Below are 23,120 nucleotides of genomic sequence, written 5' to 3' on the forward strand. Positions count from 1 at the left end.
TCCAGGGGCTGCGCTCAGCACCCCATCCACAGCCCGCCTCCCCAGGGGTCCATCCAGGTGCCATGCGACCCTCGCTTCCCTAACATCACGGTGCATTTCGTGGGTGCACTTTCAATCCTGGGTCAGCGCCCTCTTTGGATGATCCAGTTTGATAAAATGTCCACAGTTCCATCCCTGGGAAGCAGGAGGCAACTCAACCATAACCTTGCAGCCCCTGCAGGAACTGAGTGGAAGATGCCAGATCCTGGGCCTTGCAGACTTCCATGGGAGATGGTCAGTTGCTGAGGACAGTGCGGTGGTGTGCGACTGTCCTGCGTTCAGACAGGGACATGGAGACAGAACACAGCAGCACCTTCGTCCCTTGCACGCTTCCTCCTGGGTCAGTGTGCCTTGGTAACTGAAACGGGAGCCACGCCCTTGGAGATGTATAAATTAAGTAAACTGTGGCATGGGAACTGTGTGTGAGAACCCGCCAACTAAGGGGTGCTCTGCCTCCTCCCTGCCCGTGGCTGCAGGTGGGGCCTGGAGAAGCAGGCTGAGGTAGGGCAGTCTTGGAGCCTCTGCTGCTCTGCGTTCCACGGCTGAAATCCTCTTAACTAGTCCTCACATTATTTTAAAAAGATTGATGAGGTCCGCCGTGACAATTTTTCCCATAGTTTTACTGGTGCTTTAGAGTTGTACTTAATGGTGGGATTCATTGTTACATATTCATACCTGCATGCATTCTAACAGTATAATTTGGCAAATATCTTTACCCAGAACTTCTCTCCCTTCCACCCTCTTCCCCCTGGTTCCTTTCCTCTGCTGATCTCCCTTCAAGGTCCATGAGATTGCTCACCACTTTCTTTTTCATTTTTCTCTCTAGCTTAAACATCTGAGAGAAAACTTCACGACACTTGACTTTCTGAAATTGACTTATTTCACTTAATATAATGTTCTCAAGTTCTATTTTCCTGCAAATGACATAATTTCATTTTTCTTTATGGCTGAGTGAAATGCCATTGAAATATATATATATATATTTTTTTTTTCCATATTTTCTTTATCTGCTCATTCACTGATGGACACCTAGACTGGTTCCATAGTTTGGCATTATGAACTGTGCTGCTATCAACATGGTTATGCATGATGAGCCACATCCCTACCCCTTTTTATATTTTATTTTGAGGCGGGGTCTCACTGAGTTGTTTAGAGCCTTGCTAGGTTGCTGAGGCTGGCTTTGAACTCACCATCCTCCTGCCTCAGGCCCTCAAGCTGCTGTTACTACACCACACATGGCGCATGCACCACAGTGCCTGGCTGGGTTATTTTATTCTACTTTTTTGATGGTAAGTTTTTTTGAGTTCTTTATATAATCTGGATGTTAATCTTCAGTCAGAAGAGTAGCCAGCAAAGATTTTCTCCCCTTCCTTAGGTTCTCTATGTTCTTAATTGTTTCCTTTATTGTGCAGAAGAATTTTACTTTGATGCCATCCTATTTATTAACACTTGGCATTATTTCCTGAGCCTTAGTTCAACTGAGGAAGTCATTGCCTGTGTCTGTATTTTGGAGTGTTGACCCTAGGATTTATTCTAGGAGTTGCGTAATTTCTGGTCTAATTCCTAGGTCTTTGATTGGTGTTGAGTTGACTTTTGTGCAGGGTGTGAGATAAGAGCCTAGTCTCATTCATGGAATGAATGAGAAACATGGAAAACCAGTTTTCCAAGCACCATTTGTTATGAAGAGTCTGCCTTTTTTACAATGTATATTTTTGGTGCTGTAGTCAAGGATCAGATGATTGTATCTGTGTGGGTTGTCTCTGTGTCTTCTATCTGTACCATTGGTCTATGCATCTGTTTTCATGTCAGTACTACTAGAGTTACTAGAACTGTTATCAAGCTATTGTGAGGTCTCCAGTTTTTCCATTTTGGCTTAGAATTTCTTTTGCTATTCTGAGTCTCTTATTCTTCCCAATGAATTTTAGAACTGTTTTTTCTTGTTCTGTGAAGAATGTCACTGGTATTTTAATGGGGATTGCATTGAATCTTTATATTGCTTTTGGTAATATGATCATTTTAACAATATTATTCTGCCTATCCATGAACATGGGAGATCTTTCCATCTTCTGAGGTCTTCTTTAACTTCTTTCTTCAGTGTTCTATAGTTTTTATTGTAGGGATGTTTCCTCTCCTTGCTTAGAATTATCTCTAGATATTTTATTTTCTTTTTTGAGGCTTTTGTGAATGGGATTGTCTTTCTGATTGCTTTCTCTGCAGATTCATTATTGGTATATAGGAAACCTATGGATTTTTATGTTGATTTTGTAATCTGCTACTTTGCTGAATTTATTTATTAGTTCTAATAGTCTTTTGATTAAACTTTTGGGTCTAAGAATAAGATCATCTCATCTGCAAACAGTGATAATTTGACTTCTTCCTTTCTTATTTTTATCTCTTGTATTTCCTTCTCTTGTTTAATTGCTCTGGCTAGAATTTCTAGCATCATATGAAATAGTATTGGTGAGAGTAGACATTCTTGTCTTCCTCCAGATTTTAAAAGAAATGATTTCACTTTTCCCATTCATTGTGATATTGACTTTGGGTTTTTTGTACACAGTCTTTGTGATGTTTAGGTGGATTCCTTCTATTACTAGTTCCCTAGTTTCTTCAGTGTTTTTTATGATGAATAGGTGCTGAATTTTGTCAAAAACTTTCTCTACATCTATTGAGATGACTAGGGGATTTTTGTACTTAATTTTATTTATGTGATGCATTTCATTTGTTGATTTGTGTATGTTCACCTTTCTAGAATCTTTGAGATAAAACCAACTTGGTCATGATGTAAAATCTTCTTTTCAAATATCCTATATTAAATGTGTTTTGAATATCCTGTATTAAGGATTTTTGCATCTAAGTTCCTCAGGGGTGTGTGTTAATAGTTTCCTTGATGTATCCTTACTTGATTTTGAGTAAAAGTGTGATGCTGGCTTCATATAATGAATTTGGGAGTGTTATACCCCTTTCTATTTCATGGAATGATTTGAAGAACGTAGACATTCGTTCTTGTTTAAAGGTCTGCTAGAATTCTGCTTGGAATCACTCTGGTGCTGGGCTTCTCTTTGTTGGAATACTTTTCATTACTGCTTCTACCATATTGTTGGTTATTGGTCTGTGTAGGCTTCTATGTTCTATTGATTTGAGGCAGATCATATGTGTCTAGAATCATACCCATTTCTTTTAGGTTTTCTAATTTATTGTAGTATAAGTATTCAAAATAGTCGCTATGATCCTCTGGATATCTGTGATGTCTATGGTGAATTTTCCTTTCTAATCTCTAATTTTATTAATTTGAGTCTCCTCTCTTTTGCTTTTGATTAATTTGGCTAAGGGCTTATCAACCTTGCTTATCTTTTCAAAGAATGAACTCTTCATTTCCCTCATCTTTTACATTTTTTTTAATCTCAATTTCACTGATTTTGTCTCTGATCTTAATTATTTCCTTCCCTTTACTGGCTTTGTAATTGGTTTGTTCTTTCTTTTTTCCAAGTGCCCTGAGATGCACCATTAGGTTGTTTATTTTGGTATCTTTCTGATTTTATTATGTAGGCACTCTATAGCTATGAACTTTCCTTTTAGATCAGCCTTCATAGGGTATTAGAGGTTCAGGTACATTATATCTATTCTTGCTTGATTTAAAAATTTTTTAAATTTATCCCTGGATTTATTTTACCACCCATTCATCATTCACAAGTATACGTTTCAATCTTCATGTGTTTATAAAGGTTCTGTACATTTTGTGGTTGTTCATTTCTAATTTCATCCCCTTATGATCTGAAGAGATGCAAGAAATTATATCAACTTTTTCTGTATTTGCTAAGAGTTTCTTTGTGGCCCAATTATGGTCTATTTTGGAGAAAATTCCATTAGGTACTAAGAAGAAATGTTATTTGTCTGATGTTGAGTGAAATTTTCTACCAAAGTCTGTTAAGTTCTTTTGATTTATAATATTTTTCAGGTCTTGAGTCTTCACTGAGTTTATGTCTAAATGACCTATCTAATTATGAGACAGGTGTGTTGAAATCACCCAGTATTATTGTATTGAGGTCTATCAGAGTCTTTAATATGAGTACTGTCTCTTTTATGTAATTAGGTACACCAACATATGAGGAATACTTACTACTGCTATATCTTCTGGTGGGATTGTTCCCTTTACCATAGACCTAAAGAAGTTACCTCATTTTTCTCTACTGATTAATTACGGCTTGAAGTCTACTTTTTGGATGTGAGAGTAGCTATGACTGTTTGTTTTCACGTTCCATTCACATGGTACATCAGTTTCCATCCTCTCACTTTCAGCTGTGGCTGCCTTTGCCTGAAAGGTGAGTCTCTTGCTAACAATGTATCATTGGGTCTTGTTTATTTAATCCATTCTACTAGCCTATGTCTTTTAGTTGAAGAGTTTAGAACATTTCAATGTTGTTATAAAGAGAGCTATTAATTCCTGTAATTTGATTTAATTATAACATTTAACTTAGTTCTTTTTTTATTTATTTAAGTATGTTTCAAGTAATGTTAGTTCATTTGTGAGTTCTGGGGTTTGTTTTTAATTTCCTCTGTGTGGAGTATTTCTTTAAGCATTTTCTGTAGTGCTACTTTATTAGTTATTAATTCTTTTAGTTTCTGCTTATCCTGGAAAGTTCTTATTCCTTCTTTGATCTTGAAGTACAGCTCTTTTGGATCCATATGATCCATAACAAGATATAGCCGTCTTGATTGACAGTCCCTTTATTTGAGGACTCGGCACACTTTACCAAGCCCTCTGGGGTTTTGAGTTTGTGCTAAGATATTGTATATGATTCTGATTGACTTATTTATAAACATGACATGACATTTTTCTCTTGAGGCTTTTAAAAATCTATTTTTGTTCTGTACATTAGAAATTTAATTATAATATGTTGTGCGGGGTTTAGTTTTTGATCTTGTCCATTTGGGATTCTGAATGCATCTTGTGTCTGGATGTCCATCTCATTTCAAGGTCTGAAAATTTTCCTGTTATTATTTCCTTTAAGAGATTATGTATTCCCTTATCCTGCATCTCACAGCCCTTCTCAATTCCAGTGATTCTTAAACATGATCTCTTACTGTTGTCCCAATATTCTTGTATATTCTGATCATGGTAACTTATTTTGCTTTCTTTAATATTGTTTGAATGTTCAAGACTCACCTCTTTGTCCTCAAACTCTGAGATTGTCTTCAGGAAGGTCACTCTATTAGAGTGGCTTTCAACTGAAAATTTATTTGATTTACTGTGTCTTTCATTTCTAAGATTTTTCTGTGTGGTTATTTTTCAATCTTTCTATATCCTTATTGAATTTCTCATTCATATCCTGTACTGACTTTCTTAATTCATTCAGTTGTCTCTGGGCTCTCTCAAAAGTCATTGATTATTTTTATAATCATTCTTGTGAACTTCATATCTGATATTTCATCCTCTTCCATATCTTTAGAGTCAGTTGGTGGTGAATGACGAACTTTAGTAGGTGTCATGTTACCTTGTGTTTTCTCATTCTTGTGTAGATATTTTGTGTTTTATACATCTGTTGGGATGGATTTTTCTTCCACACTTTTTGGGGCATGGCCTTCTAGTATGATCTAGATTGATACCCCCTCACAGATGTGGTATTCACAGCCTTTGTGTTAATTCTGTGTTGTAGGAGTGGATCTCCATGAGTGGGATCTGAGAGTTCACCCCTAGTCTTTCCTACTTGGGGCTTGGTCATTAGTTTGAGATTTCTTCCTGTATTCCCTATATTAAAGTATTGTTGAAATTTGAGTGTGGCTAATTTGTATGTGAACTTGTGTCCTGTGGATTCCCAGTACCTCACTAGCTGAGGAAGGCAGTGATGATGGTGTGACCACTCCATCGTGACCTAACGAAAGGGGAAAAACCCGTGTGCTGCAACTCCTGATGTGCACACATCTGCCTGAAGTCACCAACCTACTCCCAATTTGTGCTCCATGTGCACTTATTAAGGCTCCAACTGGGATTAGGATAAACATCCATTAGAGGAAGATCTGTTGCCTTCTGTTTTCCTCCTAAGTATGTTTCACATAGAGATCTTCAAAGCTGGTCAAAAGTAGATTAACTCTTTTACTGGTAAATATTTCCTGTATCCCAGATAGCATCAACCTCCACTTCCTGGCCCTGGGAAAATCCAACCCAGGACACACCTAGAATATGAAGATCATCAATGTATGTGTTGCTTTGTTTTAATGTCTAATTAAGGATAGTTTTGACAACCTTGATGGATTTTTAATATGCTTCTAATATTTTTAATACAGCATGACATTATTAAGAAGAAGAACCTTAGTTCATGTTACCAAACATAATTCCTCTGGACCATTCAGAATAGGAATACATCCAATTGTCCTCTAAAGACTGTAACTTACAGAGGAGCAATACAGCCTCAGGAGCACCATTCTCATACGATTATGCAGACTAGTCTTTGATGCGATTACTGAAGCTCTTTCTACTTTTGTCACCTTTCTTACATACGTCATGGCTGCGTTCAGCAGGAAGTACACCTAGTGTATAAGAGAAACCTTTGGCTCTCAGTATGACTCACGTTACTGCCATGTCTCGTTATTAGACTTCCAACTACTTTTGGCATAGGCAACCACTTTATAGCATATATGTTAAAATGTGAAAGCTCTCTCGGACCCACATGACCAATAACAATGACTATTTTGGGACCTTCTATTACCTCAAATAAAAAGCCAAGACACTATATGTTCAGAAACTGCTCTGGGCCTCAGCGAAATCAAAGCAGGCCTGTACTAATGGGTCTGAAGAACTAAAATCAGCCCTTTTTCATGCTCTAAGATCTTATTTCAACATAAGGAAAAATATTTACAATTCAATGAAAAACATTTACAGTTTAAAACCTTAGTATAAATTCATAATAATAAAGTCTATTTATCCTAAGATATTTTTAGTACAGAAAATAATCCTGGACTCACGTTCTTATGACTTATATATTCCTCATTTTCAAATAACAATTGTAAGTATTGTCGGCTGTGTTACCAATGCAGTAAGTGTGGTTAGTACACTAACCAAAAATATCAAGGCTAAGACTGGATCCTATTTTTGTGAGCATCAGTATAATTTTAAGCCTGAAATTGTTCATCCTGTGCCTTTAGTCATGTTGTCTTCCAAACTTCCATACTAAACACCATACACTTTTTCTTAACCAACAGGAATTCCATCACTGGAAACTCAAGCAGATGGGTTGAACATCGACTGAGTAACTTGATCAGAAACACTGATGCTGCTATCTTAACTACCTTAGTAGGAAGCTGTCCCTGCCTTAAGTAAGGAAAGTTCATACGTTTGATAATGGGTGCTCTCACATGTGAAAGACAGACGACAGAGAACTCTTGCCGAACACCGTGCCCTGCGCAGTGACCTTCCTGTGGTGCTGAGTGGTAAATACCGGGGTCGGCTTGTTGGAGTTGTGTGGGTCTGTCCTTCTCGCCGTTCCTTAGTGATCCCCTCCTCTTTCTTATCCTCATGCCAGTGGACTTTTAGATCCACCGGCAGAGTGAAAGCGTCACCTGGTCTGCACTCAGAGGTCAGCAGTGCTCTGTTCTAATTCCAGGAAAATAGTTCACAAGGGAAACTGGGGAAGTGACCATTTGAAATCGTCCTGGAAGAAAATAGTCTGTTTGCAGGAAGTCATTCCATGGATCATAGATGTTCTCTACAACTTTTTCAAAATCAGAATGGGTAGAATTGTTTTTATATTATTCAAAGTATATAGGAGTTCGATGTTAAGAACTTATATTTATTTATTTATTTTACTTTATTTTATTATTTTATTTTATTTTTGGTACTGGGGGATTGAACCCAGGGGTGCTTAACCACTGAGCAAAACCCCAGCCTTTTTTTTTTTTTTTTCTATTTTATTTAGGGACAGGGTCTCACTCAGTTGCTTAGTGCCTCTTAAGTTGCTGAGACTGACTCTGAACTTGTGATCCTCTTGCACCAGCATCCTAACGCACTGGGATTACAGGTGTGCACCATCTTGCTAATCAATAGAGAATGTGGTGTATATATATACATATATATATTCACACACACAATAGAATATTACTCAACCACAAATAAGAATAAAATTATGACATTTGTCAGTAAATGGATGGAACTGGGCAATATCATGCTAAGTGAAATAAGCCAGTCCTCAAAAACCTAAGGCCGAATGTTCTCTTGGATATGTGGATGCTAACCCACAGCAAAGGAGGTTACGGAGGGGAAGTACAGAAGTTCGCTGGACTAGACAAAGGGGAATGAAGGGGAGGGAGGGTGGGAATAGGAAGGACAGTGGAATGAATCAGACATCATTTTCCTGTGCTCAGGTATGACCAGCGTAACTAACTCCACATGGTGTTTAACCACGAGCATGGGATCAGCATTGTAATGGATCGCTCCCCACGTATGTATCATATGTCACAATGCCTCCTACTGTCATGCACATCTCAAGTCAACAAATAGAAAAAAAGAAAGTGAGAATAATTAGACAGATCCTCAGATGGGTGCTGCAGAACATCCCTGGCAGCACCACGCACCACAATGTGGGGAAAAAAACACAGCTACAGATCCTGCAGTAGAGGCCTGGGAAAATGTAGAACTCTCTTTTGCTTTTCAAGTAATCAACCTGGAGGACTTGTGGCACTCTCGGTGCTGGATGCAAACCCTGCTGCAAAAAATGGAAGGTGGGGACGGGAGGGGCACGGCATCAACCGGGCCTCACCGCCCTGGCTTTGTACCTGTACATGACCAGAGCACCTCCGTCACCAGCACCGCAGAATGGGACCCTGACTAGGAAAAGTCACACTCCATGTACACATAATATGCCAATCACATCCTACTGTCAGGTTGACTAAAAGGAACAAATAAAAATAAACTAAAAAAATGAAAAAAGAACTAACATTTAATTTTATTTCTCTCAATAGAGAGTGAGCTTATTGATTTTCATGAAGAATGCAGAATTCAAAATTCTGTTACTCAAATGCATCTTGTACTGTCCCAATACTTTGAAAATTATCTAATTAACCATTGATCTTGAATAAAGATATGTTTGTTTGAAAATGAGCCATTATAAAATAATGTCTTTGCATTTTCCACCTGCTTTGAGTTCTTTCTCCTGCTCCCTTACATGGTGGCAGTCGCTTCCTGTGGACATTCAAACCACCAAGATGCTGATGTGATCAAATGGAAACTAAGACCACGACTCAGAGGAGGAAGATGCCGGAAGGTAAAGAGCCTCATGGAACAACACAGCCCTGAGTCCCAGCCACCCTCTTCCATCTGGTCACCTCATAAAGCTGCACAATGAGAACTTCATGTGCAAGGAGCCTTCTGTGGACAAGCCAGCTCCCAGTGCATCCCTGGCTCACGGGCACCGGGCACCCCTGGCTCTGGTTCTGGCTGTCTTGCCGCTGACACGTGTCAGGGCGAGTTTAGACACACTCAGTGCGTCCTCCCTGTGTGCAGGGGCCTGGGGGAGAGCGCCAAGACCCGGGCTCGGGAGAGGCCTGCTGGGGCCAGGGAGTCAGAACGAACTCATAGTGAGACTTACCAGCAACTGCAGCAGAAGAGGAGGGCTGGCGGGAGGACCGTGCCCTGCTCTCTGTCGAGAACTCTAGTTAAGGAGCGTGTTTTAAAATCACCTTTTTGCTCTGTGCTCTCATTTTTCACCAACTTCCTACTAGAATGTGGAACACTTACTTTCAAATGCTACTTCTGTTGGTTTAAGAAAATCATCTCACACTTTGAACTGTCAGCTGAAACAGAACATTCTACTTGAATATTTGCACTCTTTTCTGCTAGTTTTGGTGGTTTTCTTCTACATGCATGCCTTCGGGATGGTCCAGTGCCTTCTTGGTCTACTGCAAATGGCCTTGGTCTCTTGCAGATGGCCAGGCCTCCCTCACACCTCTGTGCCAGCCCCTTTTGATCAGATCTCTTGCTTCTCCGCCCATCAAGGGAGGCGGATCCTTCTCCACTCTTTGAGTCGTGTCTGGTCCCTGAGCCTTGCTTTGGTGACTGCACCTCAGCAGATGGGTGACAAGCTGAAACTGGAGCTTGTCATTTCCTGAGACCAGGCACCTGAGGAGGCCTTGGGAACCGGACCAGGTGAGGCCACCCAGATCTGAGCTACACAAACCACCCACAAGGTGGTGAAATGATAGTTATTATAGTTGCAGCCTCTCAACCTTGAGGTGGTGTGTTTCTCAGCAAAAGCTAAATGACATCCTGACTTTACCTTTATTTTTATCACTATCATATGTTGATAAAAATATCACATGGCTTGACACGTGATTTCAAAGGAATGACCACGTGAGCATGTGGCGTCATCTAAGGAGAGAGCCTTGCGTCTTCCTCCTACGTGGACTCAGTGTGCTGCTCTCTCGGCTGTGGGAAGAGAAGCCGGCCTCTGCCCTCCGTCCCTGCACGTACCTGATGGTCCTCCCGGGGTCGGCCTCTATGACCCAGGTGCAGTGCAGGTTGTTGTCATAAGGGGCTGGGTAGCCTGGGGACAGTATCCGTCCTGACGTGGCAGCGGGGATCCGACCTCCACACTCGGCTGCAAAAGACACGGGGGTGGGGATCACTCCAGGTGCCCCCTTTCTGTTTAGATCATTTATGAACAAAACCCATCACGTCTGGATTGTGACCATGGAAGAACCTAGCCACTGGCTCTGTGGCTTCTCCTCTCCTCCGAGTCCTTACCTGACAGAGAGCCTGGGTCCTGTGAGTCACCCACGGTGCAGATGCAGGACAGGCCATACCATTGTGACTACCTGTAGCAACTCTGTGCACACGGTCTCCCTAGGGGTCTGGGAATGCCTTCCAAACCTGGACAGGCGCACATAGATCTCGGGTGTGCTCGCACCCTGAGGGCAGTGGGGAGTTCTCCTGTCTCCTCAGAGGGGCCGCCATGCCACCTGCAGCAGCCACGCCCGGCCTCACCTGGGGCAAGCCTGACCGGCTCCCCACTCACCAACACAGGAAGGCAGCGGTCTGTCCCACACTCTGCGGTCCCCGCTCAGACAGGTCAGGGTGCTGCTGCCGTGCATGGCGTAGCCTGGGTTGCAGCTGTACAGGACCACGGTGTCCGTGAAGTGCCCCTCATCTCGGATCCTATAGCCATAGTTGGGGATGCCGGGATCCTCACATTTCACCAGATCGAAACCTGTGCAGGAGAGAAGGAGGAATGAGCGCACTGGAGGTCAAGGGCACGCCCGCCTTAGAATAAAGGCGGAGCCAGCGCTGGCCAGGGCTGCCTGCGGAGCAGGGAGGAGGAGAGTGGTGCTCACTGGAGAGGGACCCGGTCTCAAAAGGTCTCTCTGTCACCTCCCTAGAACCGAGGTCGGCTGCCACCTGCTCCTCGAGATGTGGGCTCTTGTTGACAGTCCCACACTGTCCACCTGTCTGCCATGCTGGCGGCCAGCACGCTGCCCTCTCCAGGCCTCCTTGGAGTCAGGAGCCCGGCAGCCTCCACACCTCCTCGCTGTCACAACTCCATCTCCGAGGGGGATTAAAGAATCCACCCTGACCACAAAAGCCGGGGACTCCTGAGTCTCCACCTGCTCTGTCCCCGCGGCTGGAGGCTCTGGAGAAACTCAGCAGGACAGACCCAGAAGTACATCAAAACGATGTTGGCACTCAGTTCTTAAAGCCACAGAGAACAGAAAGGGAGGTTCACCTGTGTGTCTTGCTTTGTGTGGGGCGATATTTCAGGGCCATCTGTGAGGAGAGCCTTACAGTGACATATTGCTCCTCGTATCTTGAGGTGAGTTTTAATGCTTATATGGAGTCGGAAGCCTCAGGGGTCACATTTTCTGTGTTTCTCTTTCTACCTAATTTTCCTTTTCTCATAAACAATAATTTAAGTTAAATTATGAAACAAATATGTGCCTTTTCTGCCAAGTTGGCCTGTCAAGTTTGCATTTTGAGATACCTTCCGTTGAGGAAAATATTTCCTTAAATTCACAATACAATTATACCCAGGTGGTCTCTAAATAATCAAGATTGAGATTTGGACTGTGTACAGGGAAGAGAGTACACCTTTGATAATTTACACTGGGTTGTTAAGAAGTTTCCTTCTTTACCAACTACAAGGTTACTATCTTTGCAACAGCTCTGGAAACGTAATTCTGGATGTCCAGAGTGGGAAAGGAGAGTGCATCCATCAGGCTTGAAACAATGGCCCCAAGGGAGGCAGGGACAGAGACAGGGCCCCGGGCCCACCGTCTTCAGGGGCTGCACAGACACTCAGCTGTTTGAGGGAAGCACTGAACTCTCGGATCACCCACCACCAAATCCCTGAACTTCCAGGGCTGCGAACACCTAGCTGTGGCTCCTCTTTGCCTTTGAACCTGATCCCAGGGCCTGTCAAGGGTGGCATCTGAGCTGGGCTTCAGGAGGCAGTTCTGCCCAGGCCTGGGACCAGCCCCTGAGGGCTGACTGACGAACCAGGAGGTGGTGACCTCCACGTGCCACGCTGGAGGAGGCTTCTGCCCTGACAGCAGAACGGCACCAAAATGCTCCACCACCTGTGTTCAAATTAGGTGTGCTGAGCAGCAAATGCCAGCAGGACACAAATCAGAAATATCCATGCGTCGAATAAAATCCAGGAATAGAAACAAACCCAGAGTGCAATGTCCAGCCTCACCATCAGAACCATCAGGTCGGGATGTGAGTGCCTTGACCATCCAGGTGAGGGTGGTTGCCTCGTGCTGCCATGCAGGGCCTGACAACTGGGCCCGGGCCCCTGGGTGACCATTCCATGGAATGTGTGCAAACACACACACACACACACACTCTTACACACACATGTACACACACCATACACACATGCATACACACACACACACACACATACACACACATGCATATATACACTTACACATATACACATACACACACCTACACACACACACACACACACAAGCATATATACACTTACATATACACACACACATGCACAGGATGGAGAGAGCCTGCACAAAGAAGCAGTCATTATTTTGACCATGAATTACGTCTCTGATGCACAGAGGAGACTTTTACTTTTTGTGCTGGAGATGTTCGCCTGTGCTGATAATGACACTGACTTTCCTGGGAGACTCATGAACTGTCGCAGTAATTTATAGCCATGAGCTCTAGAGATCACTGATAGACATTAATGCTCACAGTGTTATCCAGAATGCTCATCTCCCTAGGATGAGAGAGCATGTCCTTTTCTGTACCAAAGTTCTAAATTCTAAAATATATTTATTCTAAAATGAGCTTGCAGCAGCATTTCCTTTGCCCCCAAACTTGTCTAAGGACTTTATTTGGATCAAGGAGGAGAGAAACATTAAAAAACAAACAAGTAAACAAATAAAGATATATCAATAAAAATGTCTCAGCAACTTTATGTGGGTTGAACTTTTTAGAGCATTATCTGTTTTATCGCCTTTTCTATCACCCAGTCTCGAAACTTGTTTTTATACCCACATCCTGTCACCCCGCAAGGGAAGCCAGGTTTTTATGGGGCACAGTTATCTTCATACTCAGCTGCACCTTGCTGCTTCTGAAGCTTTTATTGTTTCCTCAAAAGGTCACTTAGGAAGCTGATGCGTGATGGAATCTGTTATTGTATAAGAAGCTGCACACTTGACTCCTCAATGCCTCCCGGCCTCCCTGGTGTCCTGCATGAAACACAACCCTGTTGGGAGGTCGGCAGGGTTCTCCAAGAAGCACTGGGCCAACGAGAGAGTTTGTTTGCTCACGCCTTCTCCCAGGTTAATAATCTCAGCCTGTCACAGGAGGAATCCTGGACGCGTCCCTGCAGGAAGCTCTGGGAGGCCTGAGTCAGTGTTTGGAAGAGTTGGAGGAAGCGCTCTGGAAACCCAGAGCTTCCACAGGTGTCCTGTGATGGGCTGACAGAGCTGGCTCCATGAGAGTGTCACAGGCCAGACTCTCAGGGAAGTGACTGGGCAGACTCCATGTTGCTCTGAGACTCCATGTTATGTAGGAAATAAGCTTCTCACATGGGAACACCCTGCCTCTGTGTCCATCATCAGTTACTTAGTGTGACATGTTTAACAATACACAACGATAATTCCTATGTAAAGAAAAATTGCTCTCTTTTGATCCCTGTTGCTCCTAAACAATGTACCATGTGAACAGTGACCGTGTGGATGTTAGCAACCATTCTTCAGTTTGTACCTAGGTAAGGGTCATTCTGACCCACTTCCCCCCTGTCGATGATCTCATGATGTTAGTTTGTAATTTTGAATAATAGCAACAGACACATATGATTGATGTGATTTTTGGTATAAGAACCCCTACAACCCTGTGGTCGGGGCTGCTCTCCCAATAGCCATTTTTGGGGCATTGTGTGAGTCAGTCAGCCGGCCAGCTTAATAAAGACTCTCACATTTGGACTCTAGTGGAGATCGGTCTGTTCTTAAGTTGCGCCCCACAACACCACTAGTGCCAGTGCAGTGCTGGAAGGAGCTGTCACCTCTAGGGAACAGGTGCCCCTCCAAGGGTTGGCAGGCCCTCCTGGCTCCCAGCTGGGTGGACTCGGAGCTGGCCCTACAGGCAGTCTCACCCGAAGTCTGACTCTGCCCGGGGCTGCGGGAACACAGCCCTAGTGAAGGCGTCTCCCCATAAACTGCACCGGGTTCATTCCACGTGAGCTTTGCTTGCTGGGCTTAAAGAGCAATGTTCAACCATGATCTACTAAAACATTCAACCCTGCTTTTAAATATTGATAAAATCCTTCGAATGATGTACAATAGCAGAATTCTGAAATGCCGATATAATATTGTGTGTTGTAGATTCCATACTGTTTTAGGAGATTTCGCTATGGTTTATTTTTAAGTCTCAATTTTTAAAAAATCATATTTAAATCCACAAAAACATCATTCCTCCAAAAAAGAGATATTTCCCTTGTAATGTGAATTTTAAAAACTTTTAAATGATCAGTCATCAGACTGCTAAAGAGTAATATCTTTCAAAACCCAGAGAGTGGCCTACTCCATCTTGAAGTCACCAGTCTGCAGAGAGCAGGCCACAAATACTGGTTCTGCATTTTTGTTATGCCACAGAAACTTTTTAAAAAATCAAGGAATTTGTGTCAGAACATTATTAAGAGTTGTGGTCAAAGCTTGGATATTTAGTAATTCCAGGTCTCTCTGTTTTCCAGTGCTTTCCTCTCCAGCCCTAAACACAGCAAAAATACTATGAACCAAAAGTTCTTGTCCAAACAAGATCCGAGCATCAGGCTGATGGAAATTGCTGCTCCGTGTCTTCCGCAGAGATTCCCCATCCCTAGTACCCTGAAGCCCTGAATCCCTTCTTAGTCTGACCAGTCACCCAGGCGGCTGGCACATGGTGGTTGCACTAGCTCTTTCTTCCCAAGACAGCTGTGTGGAGGTGCGCAGAGCCCGCCCCCCACGCCACTCCAGCCCCGCTGCGCAGTGAGGACTGCGGGCCTCCAGCGTGGGCTGCAAGCACTGGTGTGATACTAAGTTGAATGGCAGCTTGATTGGATTAAGAGCTGCCAAAGACTAAGAGGCTTCTGGGTGTCAGTGAAGGCGTATCTAGGAATGATTGGCATGTGGGGTAGCAGACTGAAGCGGGGACCCTCCCCAAGCACGGGCAGCACCGTCCAATAGGCTGGAGGCTTGGACAGAATAGAAGTTGGAAGCAGCAACAGGTGAAAGCTCAACTCTTCTTGAACAGTTTCTTGATTGCTGCTGAGATCACTGAGGAGACGAGAATCTCGCTTCTTCACTCTTCCAAAGCGGACTCTGCCGGTGGTTCTCCAGGGAGTCTCCAGAAGCCTTGGTCTCAGACTAGAGTATCCCTGTTGATCCTTCTTGTTCTGGGGCTTCTGTGTCTTGGACTGTGCAGCTGCTGGTTCCTCCAGCTCTTCAGCCTGCAGATGGCCATTGTGGACTCTCCAGCATCTGGTCGTGTAAGCGGATCTAATAAATCCCCTTTTATAATCGTATTCCTGTTGATTCTGCTCTTCTCCAGAACCCTGACTAATACATACACTGGGAAGGGTCTTCGGCTGAGCTGGAAAGCAGGGTGGAGAAGAACAATCTTCCCCTACTGGTCTCTGCTGCCTGCTCCCCTGCACTGAAATCTGCAGGCGTCTACAGAAAGCCACCAGCTTGTACATCTTCCTAGATATTTCCATTTGGATAATATTCTTTTTAAGGGAAAAAAATCTCTTAGAAATCTAAGAAAGACTGTCATGTGCAAAATATAGAGAGTGTTTTCACGCATACATGCCAGGAAAGAATAGACTGAAAAATGCACTCATTCTAACAACGTACTTATTTGCAGTCACCTGGAAAGAAAAGGAGGCTAAGACTGCATCTGTGTGACTCAATTGAGAAGAAAAGTTAATCAACACTGAACTTCAAGCTATTAATTTAAATTATGTGAGGGAACCCCATGGAAAGATTCTCTAAATTTTCCAAAAATAACAGTAGTAAAGAGGAGACTGGTGACATTTAAGCAGAAGTCTGAACCTCTGAGCATCAGGGAGAGACATCAACACTGCACAAATCCAGAAAGGAAGTCAGCAACCCAAGAGACTGCCTGGTTTTCTGGAATCATCTTGCTCTTTTTATCAAGCAAGTCATCAATAAATCATGAACAAAGCAATCACAGCTAAGGACTTCAGGAGCTGTCCTGAAACACTTCACAGCTCTAAGCTTGTGGTATAAATCCACAACAGGCTTTAATACTGGGTGTTCTCCGCTTAGGGTGAGCTGTTAGCACTTGAAGTTGCGTCAGCTCTGAGGTCACCAGGAAGGACTGTGCCAGACTACAGGCCTGTGTGCAGCTGAGAGGCACAGAGGAGCCTTGGGCCGGGGTCAGAGAAGAGAGGACATCAGAGCAGGCGTCAGGCATACTGTCCTACCAGTCCCGAAGCCCGTGGGGCACTGTGGACAGAGGAGCCCACAGGAAGGCCCTGGGTGGAAGGGGCAGCAGGCTCCCAGGGAAGAGCAAGGTGAGTCGCCATTTACCGAGAGTGTGGGGACTAGCGGCCTCTCACGGCTGAGCTTCCAGTCCTGGGGATCAACCTGAACCTCATGAAAACAACTTCTACAAAACGACTTAAAATAAATGTGCCTGGGATGTGTTTGGACGCGGAAGGAGACGATGTCCATCCTCACAGAGTCACTGGGAGGAAGAGCAACGGGCTGTGACCACTGGGTGGCCAGCACATGTGGGTAAAATGTGGACATGGCCACACGCAGCCCGAGGACGCACGGCCGAGGCCTGGCCTGGGGCGCTGCCTTTCCCTTTCCGCTTCTTCCCAGTTACGCACGTGTCCTGTGGCAGGCACTGGGCACACAGAAGCAGACACGTGGAGAGGACACAGGGCACCCGTTTCCTGAACAGGAGCGTCTACGAGGCGCTGTGAGTGAGGCTCCACAGCAGCGACCCCAGGACTCTGTCGACACATGGCTCGCCTGTGCCACTGTCCAGTGTCACAGAGCGCTCGCCTCACTCACCCGAACTGGCAAAGCACCACGTGGAGAACTGCCGCTCCAACACAAAAGTGAGACTTTAATATCACCATCCTAAAGGCATCGGTAATCACGACTTCTGCCCGACGGGGAAGACACCAGGTTGTGAACAGCAGCGGGTCTACTGCGGCCTCCTTTGTACTGACGAGGTGTAGCTGCAAGGATGACTTCTTTTGATTTTCCCCATGTATTGATGTGTGTGTTTGAGAGAGAGGCTGAGGACGGACCCCAGGGCTTCATGCATGCCAGGCAGTTGCTCTACCACTGAGCTACAGCCCCAGCCCTGGCCCAGTGGACATTAAGGTGAAAGAGGGAGGGGGAAGGAGGGGAGGGAGAGAGAACAAGACTGAAAACATCTAGTCCTCTGGTTGAGAACGCTTACCTGGCACATCTTATTCTCTGATGTGTATTGATTCACTGATGAAAACCCTGAGCTATCCGATTTATAAAGCACCTACTCTGCCTCAGACATTTTGCTAGATGCTAAAGATACAAATTCAACTAGCTCAGTGTTTGTCCAAGAGGACGAAACCAACCTCTAACCCTAACAGGCTGCCTGTCGAGGGTGTCATCTGCTGACTCAGCACACACTGAATACAGAGGGTCTTCGACGCACAACCCGTGTTGCCCTCCAGGGCCAAGTCCCATGGGGGGGTCAGTACGCATCAGTGAGTACCAAGGGTTAGCATGTGAGTGGCCGCCAGGGGAGGGTGCACTAGCTGGAGTCATGCGGTTGTTTCTGGGAGGTGGTGGCCACAGGACGCAAGCACAGGCAGCCCATGTACAGGCAGCCACACAGCATGAGATATGGCTGCTTCTAAATGAGCCACCTGTGCTCTCCAAGGGCCTACGGCTGTGGGAAACAGCATGGGCAGTGGTCACTGCCTCCTTCAGCTCCCAACCAAAACACAGGACATCCACGTCCGCACCAAGGGATACCCAGAAATGGCACCCAGAATCCAGACCACATCTCACATCGAATGGTGCAGAATGTGATCCACTTTAGAACCGACTGCAAAGCAAATGAGTGTTTTACACCTGATACATGCAGGTGATACTGGAGCAGACACTTGCCCCGTAAGGGTCTCTTTTTAAACCATGTTGTTTTTGTTTTATAGAAATAATATGTCTAAAAACATGAAATTCAATATGTTTTAGTTTTAAACTCTGAAATTCACTAATTTCTTAAACTACCTTGGCTTTTTCAAGCCTCTGACTTATAGGAATTAGTTCTATGACCATTCAAGACTTCATGACCAAGTACAAATGAAAATCTTTACAATAAACACTTGAATAATTTGATATTATTTGATATAAAAATAAGAGAAATTAAAGTTAGATTGAATATAGAGTTCAACAGCTTGAGAAATTAGATATCAATATATGGAGAGCCAATAAATAGAAAAATGGCCAGTGAAAAGTTATTCAGTCAATGTATCTCCAACACCAAAATGGAATGCATTAGAATTGTAATAGAGTCTCATATTTTTAAATACCAATGAACACTTTAAATAGCGAATTGTGTAATCATGAGTATTTCTATGAAATTGGCTTTTTAATTACTTTTAAATTTAGGAATATTCAAATATTCTCAGAACATGTTTTATTTTTGTTTTTTGTTTGTGTGTGTGTTTTGCTTTATTATTTAAGAAAAACTGAATCCATCAAATACAAATGGTGGAGAAAATGGAAGAGGAAAATCAGTGAGTTATTTTTAGAACAATCGCTTCTTATTCATGTAGATTTCACAGCATGTAACTTCAATTTCTTTTGCCTAAAGTTTAGTAATGCTTACATTCATATTTGATTTTTGAGGGGACTATCCAAACTGACAAGTCCTTTTAAAATATTTTAGGTCAGTAGAGAAACGCAGCTATGATTAGTCTGCATTTTGACCCTGGGGTTTGAGTATCCACCACTGACTTGGGAAGCAACAGTGGACTGACCAGGCCTGTGTGATCCACACATGCCATCCGAAGGCACTGGACAGTTCTGTCTGTGCTGAAAGATGAGGAAATGGTCAGAATCAAGGACTCAGGCAGGCCAGCGTGCACTCAAATGTCCAAGCCCGTGGGGTTGTGCTCCTTGAGGGTCTGAGGCTGAAAAGGGCCACACGCACAGCGTGTGCAGACTCCAACTGCAGGCCCGGAGGCAGGGGCTGATGGATCCAGTCCTGGGAGAGGCAGGGGCTGATGGATCCAGTCCTGTGAGAGGCAGGGGCTGATGGATCCAGTCCTGGGAGGAGAGGCGCACTTGGCCAGCCTGCTTGGAAACGGGCCTCCCCTCCCGGTCCAGGAGGACTTCCTCCCAGAGCTCCGGAGTCCTCCTTGCCAGGTTCTGACATACTGTAGAGCTCTCACTACATCTCTTCTCCCTGCTGAGGCAGACTCACGTGATTTGCCAAAAAACCTAACCTGACTGATGATCATTTTTCAGAAGTCCCAAGGAGGACTTCTTACACTCATTTCCCCAGAAAATTCTCAGCATGGGATTATGAAACATAACACACACAACCATGCCAACTATTCCCATGTAAATTTACCCAGATTTGCTCATTCTCACCTGAAGCCTCGGGAGGCCCCCAGGCGTGCCCAGTGGCCAGAGCCTACACTGCACACTGTATACAGTTAGCTAGCCTGCTGCGCAGACGCCCATCGCTCCGCTCTTCCACTTATGCACCCACTTCTTGCCAAAAGCATTCCCAGAGAAAGCCAAAGTTGCTCCCGGACAGTGTCCAAAACCCCGCGGGAACGCAGGAGAGTGAGAGGGTTGAGGTGGCCCAAACCGAGAGGGGACACAGTAGTCTGATGGCCAAGGGTTCAGGAGGGACAAGAAGGAGAAACGGCCAGTGGAGCCCTTTCCAGGACACACGGGGCTGAGTCCTGGCACGGCCACCTTGTGCCTGTCCCGCTCACTTCCCAGGAGCTAAATGTGACTGACCGTGTTATTTCTTCCTTCCCGCACACGGTAGAAATTTTTTTAAGAAAAAGGAAAGGAGTTACAGAAACATTCTAAGTTCTTCATAAATAAACTCTGTGAAACCACACAGGATCACACCCATGCTGGAGTTCGTCGCTGCCGTTGCGATTCATATGTTGCTCCTTTTACTACGCTCCAGCTAATAAGCACAGAGGGACTGCTCACCCTACGAACGCACAGCTCCTGGGACAGAGCGCAGGACCTGACGGCCCAGCATCCACAAGTACGATCATGGTCCTCTTCTCAACGCCTCGCTCCTCCAAGGCCCTGCCGAGCGAGGGTCACCCATCCGCCACAGGGTGACTCACAGGTACAGGTGGTCTCACTGGACTCGCATCCGTGGCTCGCGACATGGGCCACCTGGCTTAGCGACAGCAGGGCTTGCTCCTTGTGAGCTTTCCAAGGTGACGTGAAATTTCAAGAGGCACAACATCACGGAGTGTGCAGTCCCCAAACTGAACCAAAACGAAACATGTCACCCGAAGCTCCGTCAGCAGGTACGCCCAGCAGGTTCTCCAGCACAGCTCCACGTCTCCTGCTGGCTCAGGACACCGCACACCCAACATCTCGAAATGGCTGCGCCTCCTCTCCGTTGCTCCTGTGGCACCTGCGCCAGCTACCCCAGCACTCTCTCACGGTGCTCCCCTCTACCATGCAAAGCTCCCCTGGGTTCATGGAACCTTCCTGACCTCACCTGGAGCCTGCAGCCATTGCCCACTGAGATGTCCCAGCAGGGACTCCAAAGTCCCCAAGGTGAGGTCTTGCTGCAGCTTGGTTCCGAAGGGTCCCGGGGCCCACTGATGCCTGCCTCCTGCACCCAGGCTGTCTTGCTTGTCATTCCAAGTCACCCTGTCCTGCAAGGTCGGGCCGCAGCCCCGCTGGGCATCCCTGCTCTGCCCTGGCTCCTCCTGAGCATGCTTCCCCCAGCGTGAACACGTGAGGACTGGCGCCCTTCCTTCTACCTTCCCTGCTTCCCACACAGGTGCTCAGCACTCCAGGCAGAGGGCAGCGTCCCTGAGACAGGGGTGCAGTGGGGTCTCTGTGTGCTGCACGGCCTCAGTGAGTCCAGTCCTTAAATCAGAAGCCACGAGACATGTTCACGTCACTGGGTCTAATTGGTGCTTACTTTAACTTCAGACCAAGAGCTTATAAATGCCTTTGACTCACCCAAAATATCAAGTGTCCAACATTTCAAAGTGTTATTAAAACAAATTTTATTACCTTTCCACATAGAAAGAAATCTGTACTGGCTTTTAAAATTAGGAAAATAAAAGTATGTCCTTCAAATTTTAATACTTCCTGACTTTAAAAATTTTGGGAGGAATTAAAAATAACATTCAGGGCTGCATGTGTAGCTTCGTAGTCGAGAATTTGCCTACATCCAAAAGGTCCTGGGTTTGATCCCTAGCATACATAAAAGTGTGTGCATGCACACACACACACATACACATTGATATGTATGTGTACATATATCAATAGAGATATATAGGTATATAATAATTAAAAGTTACACTAAAAACTGTGGTGGTAGGGAAATTTCAGAATGGATTAAGTAGTATTACTCAGCAAACTAGAATGGAGCCTAGGCAGTTTCTTATTTCTCTATGTTAAGTTTCCAGAGAAGGAATCCTGTCAGCTCAGTATGCACTGATGTGGAAATACGTGGTGATATATATGTACATATTAAGAAGGCATTTTCATGAATGACTTTATATTAAATAAAGTTCAATTCAGAAATATGGAGCATTAGAAGCACAAAGTTGTTCCACTTTGGTCATGGTGAGTTCATGGGGATAAAAATGAGTTGACAACAAATATTTCAGTTTTTAACAGCCGGCAACCCGAAAAACAGTGTAGGTTTCCAAAAGGAGCACATTTTCCCCTTACTGCTTGGTGAATAATTTTCTTACTTGTATTTCCTACTGGAACCATTCTATTTCTTTAAGCTTGGAAATATGTTGTTAACTTTTAAAATATCAGTTAAATGATTAAACATTCAAATTACTAGAGAATAATGTCTATGAATGAACTACTTCTTAGCATTTCCTTTGATTATTATATTGTACAAGAGGACAGACAAATAATTTCTTCTTCTAAACAGGCCCATTTCATAGAGGTCTTATTTCACCCTGAAACATTAGCATTTCTAGAAGCTTCCACTAGAGACAGTCATTCTGTGTACAAAGATGCCTGCCTCCGGAATTTTATTAACTTAGTTTTTCAGTTCATGTTTCATTGGCCAAGACACACAGTAGACAGGGCTCCCGTAAATTAAAGCAGCAGGGACTTCCCCGGACTTCTGGCCTCTGGAGACGTCAGGCCTCATGACCACAGAGCCCACAGAAGAGGCCAGACCATAGCCTCCCTGCTTCATTCAAGTTTCAGATTTGCACTGAGGCATCTTTCCTGTCCAATCTGTGTATAGAATCATTTTCTAAGTTTTAATAAAGGAAAGAGACTTCTTATTAGCTAATGGTAAATCTCGACCTAGGGAATTCTGTGACTCCTGAACTGTTCGTTTTTCCTGTGGAGCTCAGGGGCTCTGGGCACTCCTC

At 44.5% G+C, this 23,120-nt stretch overlaps 1 protein-coding gene across 1 annotated transcript in view; it reads right to left on the reverse strand.

Moving 5' to 3' along the window:
* Positions 1 to 23,120, reverse strand: part of Csmd1 (CUB and Sushi multiple domains 1) — a 1,673,782-nt gene that overhangs the window by 235,416 nt on the left and 1,415,246 nt on the right. Inside the window, exons 24-25 of the mRNA XM_047550875.1 lie at positions 11,043 to 11,234; positions 10,499 to 10,625 (exon numbers count right to left, since the gene is read on the reverse strand). Coding sequence (XP_047406831.1) covers positions 10,499 to 10,625; positions 11,043 to 11,234 — 319 coding nt within the window. The remainder of the gene's footprint in view (positions 1 to 10,498; positions 10,626 to 11,042; positions 11,235 to 23,120) is intronic.

Source organism: Sciurus carolinensis, chromosome 4, assembly GCF_902686445.1.
Source record: "Sciurus carolinensis chromosome 4, mSciCar1.2, whole genome shotgun sequence".
NCBI classification, from domain to species: Eukaryota; Metazoa; Chordata; class Mammalia; order Rodentia; family Sciuridae; genus Sciurus; species Sciurus carolinensis.